Source organism: Erpetoichthys calabaricus, chromosome 17 (assembly GCF_900747795.2).
Source record: "Erpetoichthys calabaricus chromosome 17, fErpCal1.3, whole genome shotgun sequence".
NCBI lineage: Eukaryota > Metazoa > Chordata > Cladistia > Polypteriformes > Polypteridae > Erpetoichthys > Erpetoichthys calabaricus.
In genome coordinates, this window is record NC_041410.2 from 18585546 (window position 1) to 18613429 (window position 27884).

Genomic DNA, 27884 nt, shown 5'->3' on the forward strand with positions numbered 1-27884 from the left:
TAGAGTTGACAGTCCTAATGGTTAAATGAGAACCCTAAAGCAAGTAGCAGAAAAACAGTCAGCATTAAGGATCTACTGACATCTTGAAAACAGTGGATATCACTGTTGCCTCAGGTGTCTTTTGACACTGAAGGTACTGAAAGTATAAATCATAAAACAATTATAGTGTCATTTGACTATAGCAGTTTTCCAGTCAAAGTTACGATGTCGCTAGAATCACACGGTGGTGTAGGTGTAAACATAATGACCTATGTGGGAATCAACAGCAAGCATACATAAAGTGCACTAATTTAAAATAGGGTCCATTAATCATACCTGTTAGTTTTGCCAAATATCTGGTGAGCATGAGGTGTCCTGTGATGTTTTACATCAGCAACTTCTTTGTTCAGTCTGTATTAAGCTTTTCATGACCATTAATCATATTATTAATTTATTTTGTACTAGCTGTGCTACCTGTCAAATGTACTGTATATATAAAACAATAAAAGAGGCTGTGGCTGGAAGACAGAGTGAATCAGGGCTGTTAATTGCATAAATAATCAAGACTTGAATGTTTCAGATTAAAACATTAAACTTTCTGAGAACAATACAAACATTCCTGTACAAGGTAGATGATATAATCGGTGAGCCTTTACTGTACTGTTTTCACAATAAATTATTTATTAAACTTTCCTGCAGACTGCAAACTGTGTGGTCCTTAATAGGAATAAAAATTTAATGTTATTTAAATAGCAAAAAAAATTCTATTGACCCTATTTAACCCATCAACATTTTTTTCTTTTTTTTTAGAACATTATTTATTTATATAGCATTTTGATTTACAAACAAAGCTTTTTTGGGATTCAGACTGAAATTGCACCTTCAGTACTAGCAAGCATGGCTGGCATAAACACTGCAGCTCTGGGTTCAAAGGTGACATGAGCTTATAAAACTCACCACCTGGCAGGAGCACTTTGGATACGTACAGCTTTGACTGTATGAACAAGGAACCAGCTCTCATTCTGAAAAACTGTAAAGTACAGCACAACGGCCACATCCACATATTTGGTTTCTGCGGTTTCAGTTACTTTCAATTTGTTTAGGCCTGAAAATATTAAATTGATAATTCCAGAAATATATGATCACGGCATTCCATGTGCAGTCCACAGCAGCAACACATGGGAGCGTGCCTGTGCACCCAACACAATATTCAGCTCAGTGACACATGAAGTACAGTATAAACGAAACTTTAGCCTTCAGCATTTTTGTTGTCCATTTTCACTACAATATCGCACTGTTATAAGAAAAAAAAAAACAAAAAACTTAATTTTGCTTAATAATAATAATACATTTTATTTATATAGCACCTAGCACCAAAGTGCCAAAATACACATGGTGATGCGGTCAGTTCTTCAAAGCCTAAGAGAAGCAGTGAAGTGCTTTCCATCAGTGAAAACTCCGAAGAACAGAGAAGGTGGTGTATATCCACAACAGGCTAAGAAATAAATGTAAAAATGTAATGTCAACATGTGTTTAAACTCTATATATGTGTACCATATATTTTTTTATTGCTCCATTGTTCCTTAAGGGTTAAGCTAAAATGTTAGAATCCCACTCAGTCAAGAGAGAGCACAAGTATAATAATTTACAATGTGTTTTATTATTATTTAATTTAATGTGGGTAATGTCTTATCATGCATAATTTATCAATCTTTATCACAGGTATGTATGCAAATGACTAATATATAAGGTTTTCTACTATCTGCCTTTCCAGGCATTTGTGGCAGGACTTGGAATGTATCATCCATTGATTTGGCAGTTCTACTGTAATAATATGAACCTCTTGGTTATCATAACACTATAAATGTTCAATTTATTAAATTTATTCAGACTCAAGTTTACATAGATGAGTGACAGTTTCTGCTTTGTGCCCATTGTTGCAAGGATAGACATCTGGCCTCCAATGACCTTGAATTAGTTTCTATAAAGTTCAATAATGGATGGACTGGTAGTAACTTGTTTTAGCCCCTGAAAGCAACAAGATATGACTGTGTGTAACATGTTTGACCAAACATAAATACCATTTTTCCCCACTGCAGATTATCAAAATCAAACACATAGTGAAAAGTCCACACTACAATACTTTCTCTTTGATCATGTCAGCTTAATCATGCAGAGAATTCAAGATTTGCCCTCACATGAGGTATATAAATCACCGTTTCGTCATGTATGTCAGCAAGATTTTAGATAACAGGAGCCCATGCACTGACTCCTCCAACTGAAAGGGAGGTCACATAGACTAACCTACATTAGAAAAGGAAAAGGGCATACCTTCTTATTTGACAGAAAACAGATAGCAACTCACCTGTAGACAAACTGATAATAATAAAGAGATAATGACGTTTCTTCAGTTTTTTTACTTGTGTGAGATGTATTCAGACAATTAAGATCAAGGAAATAACTCAGTGTGTGAAATACCCTGTGGTAATCAGGGGATACCTTTAGTGTGTGGGTGGGCAGCAAGGCTGAGGGAGAGCTTGACACTATGTAACATAATGCCAACCTGATTGCAGTTTAGATGTTAAAAGCCAGCTTAATCACTTGGGTGAGAGGAGTTCTCCTTAAGCTCAGCAAGATAAGCTGGCACTTATGGACTCTGAGGCCCCATGTTCACTACAGGTCTCTCCTTGTAAGGACAGGAAATAGAGAAAGACAGAGCCCCTTAGTGATTTCACAGTAATGACTTTGGGGTCTCCTCCAGGATCATTTGAGGAGAGGGGAATTAGTTAGGCTGAGAGAGAGAGAGCCTGCCTCTGTGTAAAATTATGCCCTCAAAGATTCAGTAGAAGTAAGAAGCCTGCTTGGTATAGGTAATAGGAATGGTAATAGGAATTCGCCAGGCTAACACAGTGGAGCACTTTAAAAAACTACTAAAACACATTACTTTAACATGGCTTTCTCATAACTTCAATTTAGTTTAATCCTGATGCTCTGTATATTAATTATCATAACTATTCATGGTGGCTCTAAAATCTGTACTAACCCCTACTCTCTCTTCTGTTTCTTTTCCCGGTTTTTTGTGGTGGCGACCTGTGCCACCACCACCACCTAATCAAAGCACCATGATGTTCCTACATTGATGGATCAAAAGCCAGAAGTCTACATGACCATCATAATCAAGTCCTAAACCCTAAATACAAAGAGGACTGTTCATTTATGTTAGGTAGAATGCCCAGAGAGGGCTGGGCGGTCTCATGGTCTGGTACCCCTGCAGATTTTATTTTTTTTCTCCAGCCATCTGGAGGTTTTTTTTTTTGTTTTTTCTGTCCTCCCTGGCCATCGGACCTTACTCTTATTCTATGTTAATTAGTGTTGTCTTATTTTAATTCTTACTTTGTCTTTTTTTCATCATGTAAAGCACTTTGAGCTACATTATTTGTATGAAAATGTGCTATATAAATAAATGTTGTTGTTGTTGTTGGTTACTTAGGTGGTAGGAGTTCTCCTTTAGTACTCACAGAAGTAGATGTTGTTACAATATATTGTCACGTATACGTAGCCACTCATCTTAATCTCTCTATTATAAAAAAAAATCTTGGAAGGGAGATGAGATGTGCTCTTCTCGGAAGACATTTTAAAGACCTGCGAGATGAAAGAGATTGGCAACGGAGCGTCTCGCAGGGACCTTCAACATGAGACTTGGTGCCAAGAGACATGTCACGCGAGACAAGGCAGTGAGATGACATTTAAAACAAGTTCACGGACATCTAACCTAGCAGTTGTTGGAATGCTTTTGGCAGGCAGACATCATGTGCTCACAGCTCTTAAAACAACGACAAGCAATAGCAGCAGCAGGAAGCCAGCAGATGATCTGACCACTTCTCCTTAGGATACGTTCAGCCCCCCCTTCACAATGCAAGCAGCGTTATACATCCTGCGAGAAAGAGATTTAACCACACCTGGGGCCAGAAATAAAGGATAAGTATTGTTTTTACAAAAGTTTTAAAGTAAAAGTGAAAATAATGCATATGTAACAATTCCCATGAAGACAGACAGACAGACAGACAGACAGACAGACAGACAGACAGACAGACAGACAGACAGACAGACACTTTATTAATCCCAAGGGGAAATTCACATACTCCAGCAGCAGCATACTAATAAAAAACAATATTAAATTAATGAGTCATAACAATGCAGTTATACAGACATACAATAACTTTGTATAATGTTAACAACCCTCTCCCCACCGGCTGAAATTGAAGAGTCACATAGTGTGGGGGAGGAACGATCTCCTCAGTCTGTCAGTGGAGCAGGAACGTGACAGCAGTCTGTTGCTGAAGCTGCTCCTCTGTCTGGAGAGGATACTGTTCAGTGGATGCAGTGGGTTCTCCATTATTGACAGGAATCTGCTCAGTGCCCGTCACTTTGCCACAGATGTCAAACTGTCCAGCTCCATTTCTACAATAGACCCTGCCTTCCTCACCAGTTTGTCCAGTCGTGAGGCGTCTTACTTCTTTAAATTGTATATCCGGTAAAACAAACCCAGGGGTGGGCAAGCAAAGCGAGCAGGGGGTGTAACCCCCTAGTATACAAAAAGTTACTATGGAGAATGCTGTTACTTAGGATATGCATATCTTAAACAGACAAATTACATTATCCAAAAGGTCCATTCTGCAAACGACAGACACAACACCTTATGGTGTATCCAGCATCACACAAAACTGCCACTTTGTATGGCATATATGCATGTAGATCTTATTTGAGAATACTAAAATTATTATTCCATTGCTTGCTACAGTGCCATCTTGCCAAAGACAACTACTGAATTTCTAGTTACTTCAACTTTCCAGGATACAGAAAGCTAAAATAAAAGGAAACACAGTAGCAATTACATTTTTGTAATTCATATTTCAGCATTAAGATAGAAGGACTCAAGCACCCACTGAATAATGATTTAGCACCACAACGAGTTTTTTCGTTGAACAATAACAAATAGTAAAATGACATTCTAAATGCCTAATGAGTCTGATTACTTCCTTTTAGTGTTGCTATGGGCTACAGGAAACTCCTTAAAAAACCAAATGCCAACTGAATACGACACTTGACAAGCCTCACATTGCTCCATCACGATGTGAACACTGTTGGTGTCACTGTGTCAGCAACCACTGCCACTTTTTGCTATCCACCATTACAATCTTCAACGTCATTGAGTCCAAAAGCAAGCATTTAGGCATGTACTGGGCTCTTATTTTTACCTTTTCCTCTGTTTCTCAAATCCTCCTGAAGCTTGTCAAAGGATGTCCTCCCACTTTTTTGTCAAATGGCCTGCTGCACTTAAATATGTAGTCCCACCCTGCCTGAGAGCATTTTGTAGGTGTCTGCTTTCCCACCCTGCCACTGCAGAGCTGTCCATCAGCTGCTATAACATTTTGATGTAAACCCAGGAAGGTACACAGAGTGATTGGTAACGCCATAACATGTTTTTAAAAATTATTTTTAGTGGCCACTTTAGTTTTGATTTTCAGCAAGTCCAAAGTGTAAATTACCCCCTTATATCATATCTTTAAAGTATATGTCTTAATTTAAAAAGGCAGCATGACAGCTTCAGAGCCTTTGCCACAAACTGTCTAGACTTTGCATGCTGTGAAGGTATTCCGATTTCATCCCACATCCTAAACATGTGTATATTAGGTAGAGTGGAAGTTCAAAATTATTGTTATATTTGTGAAAGCGGGTAAGTAATAGAGTGACGGTCTTTCAAGGATTGATTCCCATCTTGCACCTTATAGTATACAGGAATATATACAGTGTGTATGTATAATATATATATATATTATTTATCATGTATCATATAATTAACTACCAGTTTTACTCCTTAAACAAGCTTAATCCAACACAGGGTCACAGGTGGCCACACCCTTTCTCTGCAGCAGTGGGCGGAAGGCAAAAACCAATCATGGAATATAAATCCACCGCAAACCCACACTAAAATAAACAACATGGCAATGCCTATGTATATATTGAGATATGTACATGAACCAACACAATACTACACTGTAGCTGGAAGGAAAACAAAGAAAGAAAATGTTTTGCACAAATGATTATTTTAAGATTGCGTATCCACTGAAATACTGTACTTTTAAAAAGTAAGTCAAATCTTTACAAATTACATAAATTATAAACGCTTTTATGGTTAGCATCATATAAATCCCCTCCCTGTTTCGTATTGTTCATTTAAACCCAACATGCGGGTGCACAAATGTGATTTCCATTAAGCTTTTTTTTTTATCTATGTGATTTGCCCAAACCCACCCCCCCCCCCCCACCCCAATTCCGTTGAGCCATATTTAGCCAGGCTATAGCCAGACTAATTGGGAAGGGGGCGGAGAGGGGAAAGAAGGGGGGGGGCACACAAAATAAAAAAGATGATCTGTTTTTGTACTTTGTACATTTGTCTTGTTTGGAAATCCCCCATAGTTAACCCTTACAGTGCTAGTAGTTGGGCAAAGAACCTCCCACTGAGTGAAACTGACAAACTGCCAACACGTATTTTCGCCCTTGGATCACCACACCAGTTACAATTGGTTTCTAAGAATAGATACGTCTTCCCCATCTTTTCTATTCGCTTGTTTGTTGCTAGGGGAACCAAAGCTCATGAATGGCTAAAGTTATCAGCCACTAAGCAGCAGTAGTGAGGGAAAAAAAGGTAAATAATATCTAAGTAATCCGCTAGCAGCCCCAAGAGCTGTCAGTCGGGGATTCGTCCGTCTCAGACAGGCAGTAAAGGACAGGGGATGCAGAATATGTTACACACACACACAATGAGTAGCCAAAAGGGTGTCAAGTCCATTACATTGGCTGCAGCTCAAAAAGACCCTGCGGCATGCAGCATCTTCAATGGTGTCTGCATCTAGAAGACTGAAAAACAAGTGTAAAGAGACTTTGGGCTCCGCCTAGCCACTCTGTAAATCTCCAGTAATGTACGCAAAAATAAAGCTAGCAGCTTATCCCCCCAAAAAAAATTCCTATACAGACGAGGTGATTGCAGCACTAAGGAAACACAACTGTGAATTTCAATTTAATGCCGCAACAAGCCCACAAAACACCGTGCGAGTCTGGGTGTGTGCATGTGTGGCAAAATGACGCCCCAGGCAGGGTTGATTCCAACCTTGCATCTAATATTGCCAGAATAGTCTCTGGCTCTCAGTGACCCTAAATTGAACTAAGCAGGGCAAAGCATGTTATGTTTTTCTCAGGTGGGCTGGTATGGTGACGTTGTGGTTATTCCTGTAGTATAACAACTCCAGGAGACCAGGTTTGAGTATCTGTCCCTGTCAATTCCCATGAGGAAATTGCAGGTTCTCCCTGTGTCTGCTCATACACTAGTTTACTTCTTACATCTCAAAGATGTGAAACTCTAAATTATTGTTGTAAGAGCATGTATGGGTGCGCGAACAATTGTGCCCTGTGAAGGACTTCCTTTTTGTCCAGAGCTGGTTTCTACCTTGAACCCAATGATGCCAAGATAGGCTCCAAAATAAGTGAGATCAGAAAAAGGATGGATACATTTTCTATTGTAATCTGTACATTTGGTCATTCCAGAACATGATCATAAACTGAATATTTTATTAATGTTTGAATAGTTTTGCGAGTATCATTGAATAACAATTAATGCTTTCAGTTCAAATATAAATGTGACGTGTGTTTATCTACAATTTGCTTTGACACATCCCACTTTGAAATGTTTTAGTTTAAGACATTCTTACTGGTTTATTATATAGGACAAATCAATTTTGTAATCAAAGCTTTCAGTTCAAATTTAAATAATGTGACATTATGCATTTAAGCAGTATATTATATATTGTATTTTTCAATTCTCCATCTTTGCATTAGAATACATTTATACCAGCATCCACTTTATTAAAGGATCAGGCGATTTAAACTTACATTCATGTCATGACCAATATTTGGCTTGTAGCACAGTCTTCGAAGGGTCACAGTTAAATGTGCCTAAAGTGGCATGGTCATCTCACAAATACGCACCCACTTTACTCCACACAAACCATCAAGATCTTCACTTCAATAGGCAGAGTTTGACAGTTTTTCCCATTATCTCTGTTCCTCTTCAACTTCGTGATGGATGAGTTATATTGGAGAACACCATGGTTACAAGATTCAATATCCCAAAGAACAGCAGTGTTTTTAATCTGGAATTCAAGGATGGCATTGTGCGCACCTTTGAATTATTTGATGAAGCCCAATCAGCCTCATACAATTTGAGTTTGTCAGTGTCACTATAGACTAAACTTTGCCTTATCAAAATGTAGCCAAGCTTCAGGACTGGACTGAACTAATCCAACCCCTCTTTCTCAACAGTGATTTTTTGGTGACAGAGAAGAAGTTCACTTTCCTTGGATGTTGTATCAGTGCCAATGGCAGCATAAGCAAAGAAGTGACAGTGCTGATTTTGGAGGCATGCACTACCTTTGCAAACCCGCGCCACCTTTGGCAGTGAATACAGTTTGGTCCACTCTGTTGTATGGGTGCGAAACATAGATGGTGCATGGAAATGACCAGTATTGCTTACAGGATTTTGACCATTGGTGCATAATGTGCATCAGTCAGATCTGGTGTGGACAGAAGATAAGCAACAACCAAGTACACCATCAGAACTTTGGATGCAAAGAAGATACAAGGACCTTGTAAGAAACCAAGTTCTGATTTCACCAGCGATGGCTCGATTACATTCTGGATGAGAAAAGACTACCACGGAAAGCTTTAATTGCTAAACCAGAATGTAGATGGAAGAAACAACTCTATGGTTAGGCCATGACAGAAAATACGAAAGGCCTGGTAGCTGTAGGCACTTGTCACCTACCTGGTTGGGGCCCCAAGGACCCAAGGCATCTTAGTAGCAGTATTTAAGCTGCCGCTTTTTGACTGGATTGTCTCCTTGAAATTTGTTTGCAGAGTCATCTTTTTTTAATTTATTTACCAAAAACCAGATTGCATCCCTACACTAACCTACGCTTCCATTTTGGGGTCACAAAGAAGCAGTTACTTTTACAGTATCAGGAGGTGAAAAGTAAGCTATATCCTTGACAGTAGGTCAGTATTACAGTTATCTATCCCATTATTAATGCTGGTCACCACATGCTGACAAAGTCAAACTAACTGGCTGGTTTCTGCCTTGAACTGACCCTTCTCACATCTGACTGTTGGCCGCCCTCACTCAATCATTACTTGTGTCAAAACAGAATCACAGTACTAAAAAGTTAACAAACCACTGCTAAGTGCCAACTGCCCATGTCCTCACACTGTCACATGCAATGTTAGTATGTCTCAACAGTGCTGGGGAAACTGGGGAAGATTGGGGTGAAGGTGCTGTGTTCTCTTGTGGGAGTGAGATGGATGACTGCAACACCCATAAAGAAAACCCTGCTGTGCAGTAGCAGAAGTGCACAGTCAGTGGATTGCACTTAGCTCAGTCTGCATTCATCCCCATCACATGACATGCTACAAACTAGTGTATAAAAATATACACAGACACACACATACTTTCTTTTATTTCACTTTCTGAATCTGTCTGGCGCCACTAGTAAAGACAGCGAAGACTGGCAGATGGTTAAGGCGTTCCTCTACTCATACTGGTGCACTCAAACAGGTCACAGCTTCTTATCACCCATCCATTTAAAGTACTTCTTCTCAATTATTCCATCTTGTCGCCTTAGCGCAAATCTACTTAGAGTAAACAGCCCCCAAACATCCAAGACAAATCACGCCGCTGCACATATCTAAGACAGCCAAACTGTGGCTAATGTGAATTAATGTCATACTTTATTAGAACAGTCGCCCCCCTCTTCATGCCCCTCTTGTATCAGCTGCCACCTGTTACACAAGTACTTAATGCAACCTTTGACCCTGAACGCCTGTTCATTATCTGTTGCTTTGCTTTTAATCTGAGTGTCCTGTTCTGCACACTCGTGCTACAAAAGGAGGCCCATGTAAAAAGAAAAGCGCCTGCTAAGTTATTTTAATTGTTTGATGTAGACTGAAGGTTTGAGCAGTCATTAAATTCACTCTGAATTCTGAGTGAGCAATGTGTTTTATTCCCATCTATTTATCCAACATGTCTTCAAATGTTTCAGTATTTATTTAAATGTACCACCAGTTGATTAAGTAAGTCACTCGGGATTTAAAATGGACCTCAAAGTGGGAACTGAACCAGCACCCTTATGATTCACAGTCTAACATAACAACCAACAAGGTGGCTGACTTGCCTGCAAGAAAGATTGCAACAATGTGGTGAAACAAACTTCATATGGCACCTCTCCATAATGAGCAACATTTTAAACAAGCACAGTGCACTTGTTAAAATATTTCTACAAAATGAGGAAAAGCAGATGATGTGACTTATTCAGGGACACCCAACAATTTAAGAAAGTGGATTGAACCTGCTGCAGCCTTGTGATTTACACCATAGCCACTAAAAAGTCACACTGTATGTAGACAATAACACAACAAACTTACTTTCCCTCTAAAAGGCAAAGTCCATTAAAATGAGCTTTAAAGCCACTGCTCATTTGCCATTGTTTCAGAAAGTTGATTATTGGTAGGTGAAGCAAACTGTTCAAGGTTACAATGCTTCTGGGATTTACAGTTCAATACTGCAGCCACTAAAGGACCACACTCCTTATAAACAGTAAAACAAAAACAACTGTGTATAGCACCTTTTACAATTGACTCAACCTCAGAGTAAGCTCTGGAGGATTCATCTCATGGAGTAAATGGAGGGCTAAGTGAATATTGGCATTTACAGTATAACACCATAGGTATAAACAAGAACATATGTAAAAAAGTAATGTATTAGGACCACAACAGAAACCTGTTATATAGCACCTCTCCATTGTTAACATCATTCTAAAGTACTTTACATTTAAAGTAAACTGTCACAGACTCGCACCATGAAGCATTTCAATCTGAGGTGTCACGCTGTGGCAACTCCTGGTAGCCAGCCACAAACTTACACATCTGGCTCAGAGGCAGTCTCCTTGAAGACTAAGCTAAATGGAGAGCTCCTCGATTCTGCTAAGAAGAGATATTCTCTGGACATTGAGAGTGGTGTGGTCTCTCCGAGACAGCCCCCACTTTTTCTGAACAGTGTCTTCACCATACTCCACTCGTGTACAGTGCAAATCCCACCCTTGTTGCCTAGTAAACTGCTGTGGACTCACAGCATGAACCATCCCTGTTCAAAGATTTTTGGTGTGGTAACTATTGGTGGCCGGCTTTGAATCAACAACATCTGGCACAGAAGCCATCTCCTTGCAACATGAGCTAAATGGAGAGCTCCTTCAGTGAACCACGCAGAGACCGCTTTTGTGAGCAAAATGCTTCCTAGTTATATCAGCTGAACTCTCTCTCCTTCTGTCAGCACCCCCTCCTTTTATGTGCAACATTGCCAACACAGACAGCATAACAAATAAGGGTGGAGGGAATGAACAAAGACAGGTTAGGCTGACTTGCATCTCCAAAATGGCATAGCTTCAGAGTATGTGTGTGTGTGTAGATGCTCTACAGATATACTTGCATTCCACCAATGTTGGTTTCTGTTTCATGGCCTGAATTGCTGGGAAAGGGCTTCTGCCTCCCACAATCATGAAGTGAAATAATTGGATAGGTCATACTGATGGATGGATGGATGGATGAGGATGGTTTGTCACTTCATTCAGGAGTAGTTCTAACAAGTCCATCCATCCATTATCCCACCTGCTATATCCTAACTACAGGGTCACGGGGATCTACTGAAGCCAATCCCAGCCAACACAGGGCGCAAGGCAGGAAACAAACCCCGGGCAGGGCACCAGCCCACCGCAGGACACACACAAACAAACACATACACCAAGCACACACTAGGGACAATTTAGGATCGCCAATGCACCTAACTTGCATGTCTTTGGACTGTGGGAGGAAACTGGAGTACCCGGAGGAAACCCACGCAGACAGGGGGAGAACATACAAACTCCACGCTGGGAGGACCCGGGAAGCTAACTGCGAGGCAGCAGCGCTACCCACTGTGCCAATGTGCCGCCCCAGATAACATAGTGAACAATTAATTAATTCTGAAATCACATCTATATAGGTCTTTTTTAAAATACAGAGCCTTTAAGGCTAAATCTCTAGAATAAAACTTTAATGTCTTAAGATGATGCAAGAAACTAAGCAAGATTGCAACATGAGATGTGATGCATTATGAGATCAGCTAGTAAAAGAATTTGGAGTGTACTAGACATGGGCAAGGTGTAAACACGAGAGGAATTCTTCTTTAAGCAGCAAATTCATGCATTCCCTTCGGTAACCAAAAAATTGTTACTTTGTGCAGGTTTAAGACTGCTTCTTGTTGCTGAAGAACATATGAAGAAATAAGCGTGAGCAGCTCTAATGTGGATTTTACAGTTATGGGGCTCCCATTCAGAGCTTTCATTTCTACTGGGTTTGTCTTGGTATGTTGCAGGCTCTGATAGGCTTTTTTGGTCATTATTTCCACCAAAATATAATTATAGTTTTCTTGATGTCATACTTTACCTCTTAAATGCCTCCAATAAATATTACAAATAAAATGAATACAGAATCAGTAACAGGATCGTACCCTAACAGCTTATATGCCTTAGAATGCAGATTCAATGCTAATTATTGTGAAATGCAGTAAGCTAACACTTCTGAAGTACTGATCTCAGCCATTTTATTTCACTTATAGAGCTGAGTACAAAGAGGTTTTTTATGTCAATTTAATGATGTGATAAAATTAATGAATAAACAAAGTCCCCTTAAGGCTTACAGAAACACAGAAAACCTTGATTAGCTATGACCTGATTACTCAAAAAAGTGACAAAAAATATAACCATGCAAAAACCAAAAAAAAAATCTAAAATTAGGAAAAGAAAGTAACAGATTCATGGGTGGCCTATATAGACCAGGAGAGTAACAGTGGGACCATTATACAATTGTGCACGTGTCATTGCACATGCACGTAAATATACTGTACATGTTATACAGAGATTTGTTATATCAGTTTAAAACAGCTACGTTTATATTCTTTTCACTTAGTGTAACACATCAAAGGATGTTGTCATTTTTTTTCTTATCTCATTGGCAGAACCCTGGAAGATCGATTTTAAACTGGCAGATTTCAAATGGTATATCAGCAAGTGCAAACAGGCTAATTTTTAAAGGACAAGTTGGGGAACATGGGTACAATTCTCCTGGGGTATATAACACAGGCACTGTGGTCTGATCCCTTAAGACTTTGTATTGCTACCTCTGATCATGGAAAGAAGCTCAGGGGTCGCCAGTATAATACTTACTCTATTAAAAGGTGTGTGTGATAAGACTTTATTGCAGAGGAGAAAGAGAGGCACCAGAGAGGGGTAAATGGAAAGTCAAGAAAAAAAGAGCATCCCAGTATCGAGAGTTGAGAAATTTAAAGGCACATATTGCTATTGAAATACAAAAAAGACATCTGTACAACAAGGCTCAGTGGTGCTACAAAAATTGTTGTTATGACTTTTGCATTATTTGATGCTCTGTGTTCTTCTAAATTTCATTCACCCACCTTAATCTACCTGATTAAATACTTATTTTTACACTTTTAAGCTTTTGTCACATTTCTATTGCCCAGATGTTGTTCCTGCCTTACGCCTAATGATTGCTCCAACGCCCTGCCCTGGATAAGTGGGTTAAGAAATGGCTGGATGGGTAGATGGATTACACTGGTTAGGTGTCTCTGCTTTCATCCGTTTTACAAAAACTCAAAAAAAAAAAATGCAGTCAAGTGAAAAAGTTAAGTACTCCCTCTTACTGGGAAGACTAGCTTTTGTCATATGTGTTTTCAGCCTTATTTACAATTATTATCTCAGTCCTTTTCTATGGCCTTTCTTCTCATCAACACAAGAACCATTAAACACTGCTGATAACAGTTCAAGAAGAATGAATGTTAACCTATTGTTGTAACAAACAGATGAAAGCCAGAAGGTAGCAGATATGGACTGCACTAGCATACTCCAGTGCACTCAAGATGGCCAAGTGGGTGGACTCCATCTCTTCACTACGGTGAATGTACTGGACTCAAGACACTTGATCAGCATACTGTATTTTCTATACATTTTAGATAAGAAAAGCTCAAACTTATTTAGGAGTATGAACAGTCAAGTGTGTACCTAGAAGGGAGAAAAACATTTTACATGCATAACATCTGAAAAATACTGAGATGATCAATGACTTTTGATGTGCATTGTATTCAAGTAATTTTAAACAATAAGGTTAGTATTTTTCAAGTCAAAGTTATTTCTTCATATAGCATGAAACTGCATTCTAAAGAGTTCTTTATTTTATAAATTAAAAAAAGTAACTATCTTGCTCTTGCTTTTTACAATAGAGCTTATGGGTAACAGGATCCCAATGTTAAAACAAGCATTAAAACTTACCAAATACGTCTACTTTGAAGTAGAGATGGTTTAGATTTAAGAAAACTTGCCTTTCACACTTCTGAGGCACGCTTATAACAACAAAAGTTAGCTAGAAATAATAAGTGCTATCGAGTATTGATGTGCGCTGATTGTACACATACTGCAAAATGGCATATCCATTTTTAAGTAGGAAAAAAAGCAAAATATGTTTGTAAGATTCAGCCATTTTGAAAAGAGACCGGCTATGCTTTTCATTCACTGCTTATCTTCCTATGCGGCTGCATTTCAGTGCTAGGGGCATGGATCCACCTCGTAAAGTCATCACCCAGTGCAGTTATTGACATTGTTGAATGCCAATGTCCAGCTGTTAACTCATGTTTCTGTTCTGTAGACAACTACACAATAATACTTGAGAAAATTCACATATATGATCACTTACATTCTTTCACTATGCGGAAGCTGATTTCACAATTATATTGCCTGCTGCCACCAATATGATAAATCATGTGTGTTCATAATGCATTAAAAAATATAATAATTGTTTTGTGGTACTTTAAATCTGTTTTATTGTGGTTGGGCTCTATCGCACACTGCCTTTTTCACTTTCCGAGTAAAGGTATTTCTGAAGTGAACTCAGTTCATTTCAAATTTAGTTGTGTATGAAGTACAATGAAACTCTTTTTCATCACAACACCGCCACTCTGCATGAATATTCATTCTGTGGGATAAAATAGTAAAATAACTCAGAATGTAACTGGCAAAAAGTAGGTGTCAATAATTATATGATTTGAGCATGTAACTGTCTGTTATTATTAGCCATGGTAGAACGTAACTGCTGAAGAAACAGAATTACAGTAGGATAATAAGCAAAGTATAGCTTGGTAAAGGGGGAGTTGTCATACTCCAACCACAGCGCCTGCTGCAAGCAGACTTGCAAACAAGAAACATATCCTTACCTCGACAAAAATAGTATCAGGAATCTGTGTTAAAATGTATTATTTGCAGTTATACTTTGTACACACACCCTTTGTGTGTGTTAAGCATTGAAAACTGAGTTTTACATAACACTGTATTCGGGGGGGGGGGGGGGGGGGGAATGAAACAGTAAGGCAGAGCTCTGAGAATATTATTGCATATCCATATTAGTTCAATACTGCCAGAATCAACCAATGTCAGTAAGCACAACAGACTTGTTTGATAAATACATCATAAAATAATGATTATTGTCTCCAAAACAGATTATTTTTTTTACTTACCAATATGCTCTCCACTTTTGATTGTGCAGTTTTGCTGAAATTAAAAAAAAAAAAAAAAACAGGAAATTAAAATTCTGAAATGTCCTGAAAAGCTTCATCAATTCAATCAGGTAACTAAATCCATGAAAATACACGACTATTACACTGTGCACTAATTTTTTTTAACTTTATTATTTGAATAAGTTAAGCAATTATTAAACATTAGATGAAATTCCTCTCTAAGATGATATGTTTGCTTCTTATATCAATTACAAAACATAACAAAGCACAATATTCCAATAGTTTAGCTTCACCGCCACACAACTTCATAGACTGGGCTATTTCAACCCTATTCTGTATGAAAATGTATATTCCCAGAGTGTCTCAGTAGGTGCTGAAATACACACTTGTGTCCTTTAATCAAAAGAAATAGTTACATATTGCATATTTTAAAAAAAAAAATCTTTTCTGCTTTAGACTCATAATGGGAAACGTTCCAGGACACCAGTCCATCTCAGAACACGCCATTTGTACACAACCAAAACAGTTGGAAAAAGAATGGAGGAAAATTTTTCTGTTCATTTTTGGATGTTGATATTTCAAAATAATTGTACCAACATGACATTAAGTTTTTGGAGGATACATACAATAGGTGCCACCTATACTGTTCACATTGTTCAGTGGTTTCAATTATATTAACATTTAATCAGCAGTTGTAATGAAATTTGTATTGTTACCTTTCTTTTTAGAATTGCTTTAAATAGCATGGACTTAACAAAAAATATTCTCTAAACCTCTCTTCCACATTTCATTAGACATGATAGGCATATAGACAATGCAGATGAAGTGATGCTAATATTTATGACTTTTTTCCAAATTTTTCAATTTTGGCTACATAGTTCACATTCACAGCTGTAGCTACTTCTGCTACCTAAAAACTCCATAAACCCAGGTTCAGTTTCCAGCCCGGCCACTATCTGCAAAGTTTCTAATTGATTTTATTCTGGCTTTACTCACACATTATGGAAATGTGCAGGTTAGATTAATTGGCATGTCTGAAATGGCCCAGTGCAAGCTGATGTGCAAATGTGGGGCCTCCGATAGCTAAGGATGCTCTGGTCAGTTTTTTAAGGTCGATACCGATCACCGATTTCATGTTACTTGATTAGCCAATTCTGATTTTTTTGTCCTTTATCCCTTTAAAAAACATTTTACACTAAGCTGCTGCATAACCAGATGAACAGAAGCCACATATCCTATATCAAAGTGTATTTTTACAGTTAAACTATTGACTACAGGTATTAACTGTTCATTTTTTATTAACAAAATGAAATTCTGTAGGCTTATTGTTCAGTGACCATAAAAATACTAAAATCAATAAAATGTTCTTAAAATACATACTTTAAATAATAAAATATGTACAATATTTTATCCAATATCCATAATACATATGGAAATAATAATGCATAGGTTACAAAAAAAATTAAATGTGTCTCATAATTACAAGTTGTTATATTGTTTAATTTTTTTCTGTAACGTACCTATCTGAAACATGGCTTAATTAAAAAAAAGTAGCTTTCACCATTTCCCCAACAAAAGCAAATTATATATATTCTCACACAATCAATGAATTGGTATTGGCAATTAAACACTGCTTAAATGTAAATATACATGCACTCATAGGTTTCATCATTTTTAGTAATTAATTGCACTCCTTTTTTTGCTGTATTTATACAGGTGTTTTTTTTTTTCTTCAGTGTATCAGCTAGACATTCGTAATTCTTGAGGTGTAATTATACAATATGGATTACCATTTTAATTATGTAGTATGTTCTTTTTTTACCAAAAAATATACTGTATGATACACAGCAACAAATTATAAACACAGTAAAAATCTTTGAAAAAGATGCAAATATATCAAATGTTAATAAGTTGTTCATCAAGAAGATAAGATAACATGCTTAACAGGTTTATAAGTAAAAGATGCATTTTGCTGTTAAGCTAAGAAGTCTATTGTTTATGAAGCAGAAATTTCAAATTCTTCCTTTATCTTTTCTTTTTCCAATTAAAAATGTAAGCTGCAGCACTTAAAATAAGCTTGCTGTCCAAACTCAAACGGTATCCGATTTAATTTAAAGGACAAAATCTGTCTGTTATTAGATGCAACTGAGAAGGCAAATTTCATGTTTTCTTGTGTAAACATTACTAAATAAAGAAACCTTAAACTCAAAAGTACTGAATTCATTAAAGCAGCTTTTCTTGCCATTCCTTTTCTCAGTTTATTGCTTCACACTCTTTAAAGTAAAGGAGTCGTCTCTAGCAGTCTTGTAAAACAAGCCTTGACTTGCTGCTCTTTGTTTACGCTGCAGGAAGTTTGCTGCTGCTGCAGCAAAAAAGAGACATATGCAGGCTCAGTTAATGTAATAATTCACGCAAAGGAACACTACAACTAAATTACCATAAAGCAGGGGCTGAAAATATCGTTTGTTGTGCTCGGCCAATTTACCAGTCACCAATAGAGTCAATTTAGATTAGCGATTAAATGATTGTAGCATCACTACATTTAGCACCCAAACAGCAATGTTAGCCAAAGGCAACCTTTTGTGACATTTAAGCTTTTTTTATTTTTAATAAATTTCCAAAAGTTTCTAAAATCCTGTTCTCGGTTGGTCAATCTGATGTGGGGGAAGAAATAATTTAAATAATTTTAAAAACAAGGCTAAAACACAGCAAAATTTGTAAAAAGTGAAGGAGTCTGAACATGTTTGAAATCTACTGTATAAGGTGATTGCCAAAACCATGTGACACCACACATATGCCACAATACCAGAGTAACAGCAGTCAAATACTAAAAAATTAACACTTGATGTATCCTCTTTAATAAAATCCCTGTGTGCGTCCATGTGTCTGTGTCTTCTGGTGAAGTGCACATGCATGGGGCAGTCTTTAATAAAGGACATCATTGCTGGGGAGAGTGCTGATTGGGTACTCACGGCCACGCACATAAAATCCATTGCTGGGGAGACAATACAATAATTGGCTGCACGCCAGCACAGATTAAAATACTTGCTGGGGAACTGCACAGTACTTGGTGGAGAGATGCTACAGCCACGATTATCAGCTACACGCCACACATTACATCAGTTCCTGGGGAGACTCTGCTGATTGCCCACTGTTATGACACAAAATTAAACGCATATTACGGATTATAAAATACTGCGCTTCAATCGGATTTTGGGAAATGAGGGAACACCTAAAACATAAGGCACGAAAAATCCAATCAGGTACTGATACACGGAGACCAGCTTCCCCAAAGAGGTGGGATTAGTGTGTGTTGTTGTGCAAGTGTTCACTCTGAGGATGTCAGATTTGCGATTAAGAAGCGTGGCCCAGTAAATTGTAAAGTGTGAGTCGTTGAAGGGGTTCCCCAAAGAGGTGGGATTAGTGTGTGTTGTTGTGCAAGTGTTCACTCTGAGGATGTCAGATTTGTGATTAAAAAGCTTGGCCCGGTAAAGTGTCAGTCGTTGAAAGGGTTTTCCTAAATATACAGATTTTCATGATATTACCATAGGATGACTTTTAAAAGCAGATTTATTTTCGCGCACATAAAATCCGATGCTGGGGAGACGCCACACATACAATATTCAGCTCCACGCCAACACAGATTAAAATACTTGCTGGTGAACTGCACAGTACTTGCTGGAGAGACGCCACAGCAAGCTAAAATAAAGAGAGGCAGGATAGGAGATCTTCAAACAGACACAACACATCAATCAACAGCCACAGAGGAGAGGATAAATGTAATATTAATTATACTTACTGTATTGCCATATACATTTCTATTTTTATTATTATTTTACTTTAGGCTTCTTGCAAAAATATTTTTGACAAAAAAAAATGAAGACAAGAAACAGAATGAGGTCAAGGTCCCTTGCCATTTAATATAGACTGTTCCTACAATGTTTATGCACTACTGTTCTAGCGCCCGTTATTGTAACGGGCTTAATGTCTAGTTAACAATATAACACAATTTTATATTTTATATATATATATATATATATATATATATATATATATATATATATATATATATATATATAAATACAAGTAGAATTCTCTTTTAATTCCTGACAGAAATTGTGTGAAAGACTTTAAAAATGATGAAACCTACTGCTACTTGCCAAAATTTGAATACTTAAGGCATGTGAACATTGCCCTGGCAGGAGAGTCAAAAAGAAGTGGTCAAGTACACACATCTCTAATGTAAAGAACGGATCCTCAGTCATCAAAGTCATAATCTGCAGCAGGCTGTCTATAATCCTTCTTGACAGAATAGGCTCCTACTATTCATCCTTTATACAGACAGATTTTAGGGCATCTGTGACTATAAGAAGAAATCCTGTTTTGTTCATTTTGGTCCATAACCCAGCATCGGCTCTTACTTAATTCTCTTTAGTGAAACACTCCCCAGTCTCACATGATCTCCCTTCATTTCTTTTTTAATATGCACAATGAAATTGAAAATATAAACAAAGTAGAGTTTTCTATTTTTTCATTAAGTACCCTTGCTGACTGATTCATCAAAATCCCCTGCACATTTTCATCTATAGACTGGAAAAAGCTAAAATTACTGCCTACACAGCAAATGCAAATGCAGGCTCAAATCTCACTACATAATCGTTCAATACTGATGTTTCTTCTGTGTTGTCCATGTGAAATGATTTTGTAAAACATCATTCAGCTTGTGAATCTGCCACAGACACATTATGAAGGGAACTAGTTAGGGCAAATGCCAGCTAGTACTTTAAAATTAGCTCTTCAACTAGTACAGAGGAAGGAAGATGAAAAAGAAGAGTATGTTTCCCACAGCAAACCATAGATACTGTACGTGAAATAATGTATGAAGTAGTCTAACAGATGGAAGCATTTTAAGGACATTTTTTAAGGTCTTCCTTTGGCTGTGTTGGTATCCCTCTGTACTCCTGTTTTTCTCTAAAAACCCCAAAGACATAATCATTAGGTTAACAACTCTAAACTGGCTTTATGTGAGTGTGTCTGTGTGTACCGCAATGTGTTGTGATTCACATTTTTCTTTTTAACACTAATGTTGCATATTTAAAAGGAGCTGGACCAAGTTATTATTTAACAATATTTTAGTTATAAAATACATGCATTTTGCACACTGTGAGCATACGATTGGATAACTTGCATTGTGGCTTATGAGACACAAATAACAAGATTTTTTTATGGATATTTTTGATATGGTTTCCTGTTGTCCAGCAGTGGTTGCTTTCCATTTCTGTTCTATCAGACACTTTGTTGTGTCTTTTCCCCACAAAAATATGAACATTTTTTTCTCAGCCATCACTACAAACTAAATGGGGCAAGTAACATATAAAAAAATATCATTTTTGGGTAGAGTATTCTTTCAATCGTGTGTAAGAATGACATGAAATTCCACAGAAAGATAGTACTTTATTTGTTCTAAGGAGAAATTTACAGTTTATCGAAGCTCAAAACATGTAGAAACATTGTAACAAATAACCATTAAAAACAATATTTATCCAGAGTCAAACAATATTTTTTGACAAGTTTAGAAAACCTATTCCTAGTCAGAGTCGCTGGAAGATGAAACCTGTTGGCAGCAGCAGTTTTATCACAGGTCCTGCCCTAAGGGAATTGTCAATACATTACAGGGCACACTCACTGACAACTTTAAGTCGAGCTAGCATGTATCAACTTGAAACATGTCTATTAATTCTAAGAAACTAAAATCTCAGGAGGGATAGCCACATGAATACAGGGGACTACGCCAGTTCCAAAAAGAAGATGGTGCTGGCAAGACTCTCCCCAGGGCTCAGGATCAGTGAAATGGCAACTTTATTCATTATACCTCTGTGCCACTTGGTTTATTGTTGTCCATTAATCTATGGATTTAGTAATTTATAAATATTCTGAATTCAAACTGAAGGTGAAGGAGAGCTGGAGTCAATCCCACAAGCAGCACTAAGTAGGAGATAGAGGTCAGGCATGGGTAAGGTATTATTCCTCACAGGGAATAATCTTGTAGATGGAGCAAATTTAGAGTAGCCAATTATTCTGATACATGTGTAGTTAGGAAGTGGGTAGAAAATCTGAGTACCCTTTTGGACACCGGAAAAAAATATGAAACCTCTAAGATATTCAGCGAATGGATATGGGATTTGAATTCAGTGTCCTGGAGCACTGAGACAGCTGCACTAAGCATCACACCACATGACCATAATTATTATTACATCTGAATTAATGATTAATGGTAATTGTTACAACTGATACTAGCACAACTAATAAATATATTTTAATTGTTTAGCACTTTTTTCAACCCTAAAGACTCTTTACAAGAAGCGTTTACAATTAAAAATTAAAATAAATATGAGTAAACAAGTATAAGTTTTACTCAGAAACACCTTACAGTTCCTATTAGAAAAATATTATTTTCATAACAAACTAAAATGAGGCAAACTTATAAGTAACTGTGTAAATTTAGGATCTCAGAATGGTCATAACTTTTCCAGAATAAGAATGCTGTTAATTTAGTGACCAACAACTTTAAAACAAAACCACTGCAGAACCCAAAGAATCAAGTTTCCTGTCACATTTCAAAGTCATACATGTCAGTTTAAACTACCGTGTTTCCCTGAAAATAAGACCTACCATAATTTTCAAGCTGCTCTGTAATATAAGCCCTACCCCAAAAATAAGCCCTAGTCAAGATCGTCAGCTGAAAAATAAGGTGCCTAAGGTCAGGTTTATACTTCACGCAATGCGACGTGTGTGCCCGAAACATCCATTAAATTCCGAGGACACACTGCCACAATATCCCTGAAAAGGATGTTTAATGATTACATCCATCAATTCGGGGATACACCCATTCCAGCAGCATCGGCGCAAGACAGAAACAAAATCCCTGGACGGGGCATCAGCTCATCGCAAGGTGAACACAATCACACACATACCGTGGCGTCATTGTAGCTTCACCAAATCCCCAAAACCTTTGTGTCTTTGGATGGAAAACTGAGCCCACTGTAGAAACCCACCAGGAAAACATGCAAACTCCAGGCAGGGATCACAAGGGACGTGACTCCCTGTGAGACAGCAGCACTACCACTCTGCCAACCCCATATGTGTAACTATTAACAGTATTCATTATTTAAACAAAGTTAACAATATATCTGTAAAATGTAAGATACATATTTTAATGCATTTCATCATGAAAGTGATATCAAATATAAATCTAAGAATTCTAAATGTGCAGAGAGCTGGAATATTATAAATTTAACGTGTTCTGTGTGGTGATCTATTGCTGTTTGCCGCTACTGTCAGGTCAGGAGGAAGCTCCAGAAGTGCACAGCGATTATCAACTGGGTCGGTTTTAAGATGACGTTTATGACGGTCTACTTTGATGACAGAATAAACTACGAGGTTAAAGCTGAAAATTCCACTTTAATCACAAAATAGACATTTTCATTAAGTCCTCTTTTTTTTTCTCTGTGGCTCACATACTCCGCCGTACATTCTGATGGTATTGTGAAGGTGCAAAACAAAAAAACAGGCACCGAAGATGGAATGTGAGACTTTTAAAATATATCATGCATTACTTTGGGGAATATGTGACGCTTGAATATAAAACCAACATGAATACATCTGTATGTCGGCATTTTGCTTCACCACATCGAACCATTCATCAAACATCGAAGTATACACATCGATCCTGGAGGATCCTAAAAGCGGCTGGAGTAGCAAGAAATTCAGAGGAGAGTTATGACAATATTCCAGAAGAAGATGACATGAATGTATTTGGATAAATGTATATTGTTGTACATGAATAAATATAAGATATCCCCTGAAAATAAGCCCTAGTGCATCTTTTGGAGCAAAATTTAATATAAGACCCAGTCTTATTTTCAGGGAAACACGGTATTGACTCTAAATTGGCCAAGTATGAATTGTAATGAATAAGTGTCCCATCCAGGATTGTCTCCTGCCTTGCATATACTGTTATTGGCAAACAGTAGACACTGGCTTAGGCTACCCTTGAAACTATAACGAAAAAAGTGAAATTTCAAAAAGTGAAAGTATTAACATAATATTTTCCAACCATCATACAGTATTTCAACCCAGGATTACAGAGTACTGGAGCCTATCGTGGCAGCATGTTACAGGAGACAGGAATAAGCAATAGATGGATTAAATAGTGTATGTTTATTACTGCTATCATCTCTTCAGAAGATGCTTGGCACAATGCAGTTAGAAGTGAAACTGGTAGTAACAGCTAGAAGAAGGAAACCCATCTTATTGGGGGTGCTATTACATGCAACTCCTATTACAAAGTATCAAATCTCCCATTAATGTACATGTATCTGTCATCCTTCACTTTAAAAATATAATAAAAAATAAAAGAATTGTAATTTAAAAATGATTCAAATGCTGCTTTGTTTCAATGTTAATATGTTCCTAATGCCAACTTTCAGTTTTTATAGCACATGATGGCGGATAAATTCCCTTTCTAGTCGCATAACAGATGACACCTGACTGGGAATTATTTAAGCTAAGCTTTTAATCACTTACAGCAAGCTGTATGTCTACACCATGTAGTTATTGCTGTGGGTGCAGAGAGGGGCTTGGATCACAGCCTTCTTAAATAGGAATCATAAAGCCCACTTCAGAAAAAATATACAACAAAATATATGGAATTGATCAATATGGAGTGTGTACCACAACTTCCTATAATAAACCTGACTGCTAGGGAGGGGGGCAATTTATGGTTCTATAAGTTTTATGCTTTGCGGCTAATAAAATTTGGTAACAAGAGGAAGGAGTGTGAAGTAGTGCCTAAGAAAGGCAACATAAATAAGAACTGAAACTTGAGTGTGAAGTATAGGAGAAGAAAATTGGCCAAGATGGGGAAAAATTGAAAAAAGAAGCTTAAATGCATGCTAAGTACACCTGGGAGTAGGCAGTGTTGGTTTGTTTTTGATTGAAAAATAAGTGGAAAAAGTGAGGGGAAGTGAGCCTGTTGTAGTTCTGCAGCTGGTTAAGCAAACGAATACCCATCTATCACCACTTTATGCAGATCAAGGCTGTAAAAAATCTGATGTACTATATCCAGAACATGACTTAGTGTAACTTTAAAAGTAAACTTCTGCAGGCCAAAGGCAGAATCATTATCTCTGCTAGAAGAATTTTGCTCAAAATTAACATTCATCTTGATTTTTACATTAATAATTAGAGTGCCAATATTCAGTCAGATTAAGTAAATCACTTTCTTGTCCACGGAGATGCATCCTAATACATAAACACAAACCCAGAAATGTCTGTCCCAAAGTGATAAAATCGTGTTTGGCGATGCCTAAAAAAACTGTGCAATTCCATTGAAAACATAGGAATATAAATTATGACCATGCCACAATACTTTTGAATCCTCCAGCTTACAGAGGAATCAAAGCATTATGCACATCCGAATCTGTTCCTTGGAGAGTCACAGTTAGGGCGGATAACACTGCAGTTGTGACCCACAGGGCTGGCTACTTGTGCAGCTGGGACATTGGATATCTCTGGGTCCACAGTTGTTGAGGCTGATCCTCCAATTAGCTGTTAACGACCCAATCTCACTGAGATTGCACAGGTGTTGAACCAGCTGAGGGTAGAGAAGGCTGCAGAAATCTGTGGTATCTGGGGTGAATTTCTCCAGGCTGGTAGTATGGCTGTCCTCCTGACATTGCAAGACATCTTTGCTTCCATTTGGGAGACTAGCGTCATCCCAACTGAATGGAAAACAGGACTTGTCGTCCCTATCTGGAAAGGGAAGGGTGATCGCCTGGACTGCTCTCTGTGCCAGGTAAGGTCCTTGCTAGGGTCGTCCTCAATAGGATCTGTGATTACTTTCTCACTTACCAGCAACCAGAACAGTCTGGTTTTACACCTAAAAAGTCTACCTTCGACCGCATCTTGGCACTGAGGGTTCTCATGGAGCGCACATGCGAATACCAGCAGTTTCTTTGCAGCCTTTGTCAAGTTTCGTACTGTTCAACTCAGTTGATCGAGCTGCCCTGTGGGATATCCTGAGACTCTGCGGGATCCCCTGAAGGTTGCTGGATATCATGGCTGGCCTATACACTGGTACTGAGAGGGCTGTGCAGAGTGGAGGCAGAACTTCTGCATTTTTCGCAGTTGATTCTAGGGTTTGTCAGGGGTGTGTTTTTGCTTGTACTCTGTTTAATGCTTGCATGGACTGGGTGTTGGGCAAGGCCGTGGGGTCCAGCGGCTGTGCGGCATCTGTTGGTGAAGAAACATTCACTGATCTTGACTTTGATGATGCTGTGATCTTTGTGGAGTCAATGGAGGCTCTGATCAGGACTCTTGAGAGACTGAGTGAGGAGTCTGAGTGTCTGGGCTTGCGAGTGTCCTGGATAAAAACCAAGATCCAGGCCTTTAATGACCTCTTAGACCAGGGGTCTGCAACCTTCACTATGAAAAGAGCCATTTTGCCCCCCCTTCCTCCAAAGAAAAATAGTCTGGAGCCGCAAAACATAACACAGCTTATAAACTTTTAAAAGTTTTAATCTTTTTTTAGATTTTACATGTTACAACCACGGAATACAACAAACAGAAGTGCAGTGTGCATGTGTAGGCCTACTTTGAAATAAATTAAACTGAACTATGCAGGCCTATTTGGGTCCTTCCTATACCTGTGTAAAATTAAAATAAAAACTAGCCCACTTTAATATAAATAAAACATTTAGCTGTAGCTTAGCAGCTTTAAAAAAGTAAACATTAAATTCCATTTCAGTGTGCTGAATCAACTGAAGCACCTGAACATACAAAAAAACCTACATCAGCTCCGGGTCCGAAATAAATGTGTTTTTTTTTTCTGAAAAATAATAGCATATTAAATGCTATTGTTCTCACCTGTTTAATGTGCCTTCTGTTCCTGAAGTTCGCTGCTGATCATCTCTATGTCGGGGCTGTACAATGTGACTTTGACCTTCACACAGGACTGCAGGCTCTCATGTGTGAGGCGGGAGCGATATTTGGACTTTATGAAGTTCATGCTTGAGAAAACTTGCTCACTTAAGTATGTTGAGCCAAAGACGGACAGGACTCCAAATGCATATTTTTTCATGTTCATATACGTTTCGGGAATGGCACTCCATGTGTCGAAAACAAATTTGTCGGGTTTGGGGAGGTTTTAAATATCACTCCATTTGTGCTCTTTAGCGAGAGTAGCCTTCTGACGGGCGACTTCTTCAAGATCCGCTGTCAGGCATTTGAACTTGGACACCCATTAATCTTTATCTGCCATGTCGTCCAGTTCAATTTCTAGATCGGGCTTACTTACTCACTCCTGTGAATGCGGATGTGTTCAGCAGGGATGGGTCGATGTCCAGGGGTGTGACAGGGAAGGAGAGAGTGTGTGTTTTTCCTTTCTGAACTCACTGAATCTTTCTCTAAATGCAGCTTGCATTTTCTGAACAATTTCCCGTTTGTTTTTAAAGTCGGAGAATAGATGCTCTGATATTTTTATGAACGATTCTTTCATGTATTCTCCGTCTGTGAACGGCTTACCCCTCCTTACGATCTCTTGAGCTGCCACAAAACTAGCAGCTGTAGTTGACTGTGTAGAAGTGATCCACTTTTTGAAAGTATGTTTGCTCTGTTCAGCTTTCCGTTGCAGTTCCGAAATTGCCCTCTTTCGCTTATCTTCACTTGGGTATTTTGAATGCTGAGTGCTTGTTTCGAAAATGTCTTTCAACGTTACATTTTTTGTTGTTCGATAATTTATCGCGACATATTAAGCACACCGGTAAGCCAGCGTCGTTGGCGGTGAAGGCAATTGCTTCTGTCCACGCAGAATTAAACTCTCTAAATTAGATGTTAAAATGTATAACAGTAGTAGTCGTAAATAAACATATATATAAATACAACTTAAATTAAGAAATTGCCATTATTCATTTTCATGTTTTTTTTTTTTTTGTCAAGGCCAAAGGGAGCCACTACAAGGAGGCTGAAGAGCCGCATGTGACTCCAGAGCCGCGGGTTGCCGACCCCTGTCTTAGACACACTGCTGATGGCTGAGCCGATCTGTGGAGAGCATGTTGACCTTGTTGAGAGGTTTACTCACCTCAGCAGTGACATTCATCTATCTAGTGACTCTTCGTATAAA

General features: G+C 38.1%; 1 protein-coding gene across 1 annotated transcript in view; it reads right to left on the reverse strand.

The window, feature by feature from the left end:
• Nucleotides 1-27884, reverse strand: part of LOC114667589 (DNA-binding protein RFX7) — a 149833-nt gene that overhangs the window by 45992 nt on the left and 75957 nt on the right. The window contains exon 2 of the mRNA XM_028822950.2: nt 15704-15737. Within this exon, the coding sequence (XP_028678783.1) occupies nt 15704-15737 (34 nt within the window). The remainder of the gene's footprint in view (nt 1-15703; nt 15738-27884) is intronic.